At 40.6% G+C, this 1,740-nt stretch overlaps 1 protein-coding gene across 1 annotated transcript in view; it reads right to left on the bottom strand.

Moving 5' to 3' along the window:
- Positions 1-1,740, bottom strand: part of FGF16 (fibroblast growth factor 16) — an 8,372-nt gene that overhangs the window by 1,230 nt on the left and 5,402 nt on the right. The window contains exon 2 of the mRNA XM_007958431.1: positions 539-642. Within this exon, the coding sequence (XP_007956622.1) occupies positions 539-642 (104 nt within the window). The remainder of the gene's footprint in view (positions 1-538; positions 643-1,740) is intronic.

Here is a 1,740-nt window from a genome sequence, read left to right as displayed (position 1 = left end):
GTCTGAAGGCCAGCTCTTCCACTGCTTATTTTTGTACTCTCTATTCTACACTTATTAAAATTCACATGTGCTCCTTGGGAGGGTTAATGCTCCAATCCCTGACTGCTGATGAACTAGCAGAGCTTACTGTTGTCATCAGATTAGTTGGCTTTCTAATGGAAAAGGCAAAGGATCACAGAAAAGTTTATGCTTTGCCTGTTGTTGGTTGTTGTTATGTGCGGTGGAGTTAGATCCAACTCATAGTGACCCCTCCTTCCGAGGAGTGGCTGGTGGGTTTGAACCACCAGCCTTCTGGTTAGCAGTCAAGTGCCTTAGGCACTATGCTACCAGAGATCCAGCAAAGCATAAATTGAGAAAATTGAGTGAAGGTGTTAATGTAGCAAGGCCTTGGGTAGCCAAGAAGTGACTAAAGGACACTCATCTTTTACAGTTGACTAAAGTGCTTCCAAGTGTTAGGTAAATGTTTTTATACCTTTGCCTTACATTGTCCAAACACTGGTGGTAATAGCCTCTGATGAAAAGAAAACCTTAAACTTACCGACCCATATAGTTCTCCTCGCTCATTCATTCCTAAGTACAGGCCAGAGTCCACTCCTCGGATGCTGATCAGTCCCACTGCCAGGCTGATAAACTCCAGGATTCCTTGAGCAAGAAAAGGAAATGGTATTCCCATTACTGACATCAAGCTGAAAAAAAGTGGCTCAGGTGACATGAGCTATCAGTTATTTTTCCTCAACTGGAGGCTAGCCCTGTGTATATTTGATGAATTACCTGATGAAATCACCTTTTGCAGCAAGAATGGAACCTCAGAGAAGGCACTCAGAAACAGTCTCTGCTTCTACTCAACATTCCTAGGCAATTATGAGAGATTGTGAGATGGCTTTGGCTATAAAAGCTTCATAATTACAAGATACATTGCTGTCAAATACACCTACTCCTCACTTATTGACTATCTCATTATCCAACATTTTGCATTTACAATAGTAAAATTGTGCATTAATGATGTATGTCTTACAGTAACAAACACTGAGGTGCAAGGTGAAGATAACACTGGTTGTGATGACTATGGTTATATGTCAACTTGACTGGGTCATGATTCTCATTGGTTTCACAGTTATGTAGTGAAGTAATTTGGCAACTATGTAATGATATAGTTATCCTCCATTTTGTGATCTGATGTGGTCATCCTCCATTTTTTGCATAACACCAATCTTTATATAATGACTTGGTCTTTGGAACCTAACCATGTCAGTAAGTGAAGAGTGGATATATCACCATTTCAAGAAATAGGAGGGCAGCTATCTAAATGGAAGAATGAGGCCAGATTTCTGTATCATTTCCAAAGACCTTCCTTTTCCTTAGAACACGCAGCACTATCTTGCTGTCCTCCAGACTGAACTTGTTTTGTATCTTCTCAGCTTCTATGTCCTTAAAGCCAATTATTCTATTTTCAACTGCCTGTAGTTGACTCTAACAAAGGCCACACAGGCCACACAATATATCTGTTCCCCCTGCTTATGGCAGGAGGCAAAACTTAACTTAGTTAGAGATATCTCCTAAAAAAATGTTTTCAGCTAGTATATCCCATTGGCTGACAATTTGGTTATCCTCTTTCTCACTTGAGAATTTAAAGTTTATCCAGGGCTAATAATTGACAGGTAATACTGGACTTGAGGGAGCTCTGGTAGCATAGTGCCTAATTCACTTGACTGCTAACCAGAAGGCTGGCGGTTCAAACCC

Source organism: Orycteropus afer, unplaced genomic scaffold (assembly GCF_000298275.1).
Source record: "Orycteropus afer afer isolate SDZICR_OR568_19922 unplaced genomic scaffold, OryAfe1.0 scaffold00968, whole genome shotgun sequence".
Lineage (NCBI taxonomy): Eukaryota > Metazoa > Chordata > Mammalia > Tubulidentata > Orycteropodidae > Orycteropus > Orycteropus afer.
Note: the sequence above shows the minus strand (reverse complement) of the source record. Positions and strands in the feature narration are given on the sequence as shown.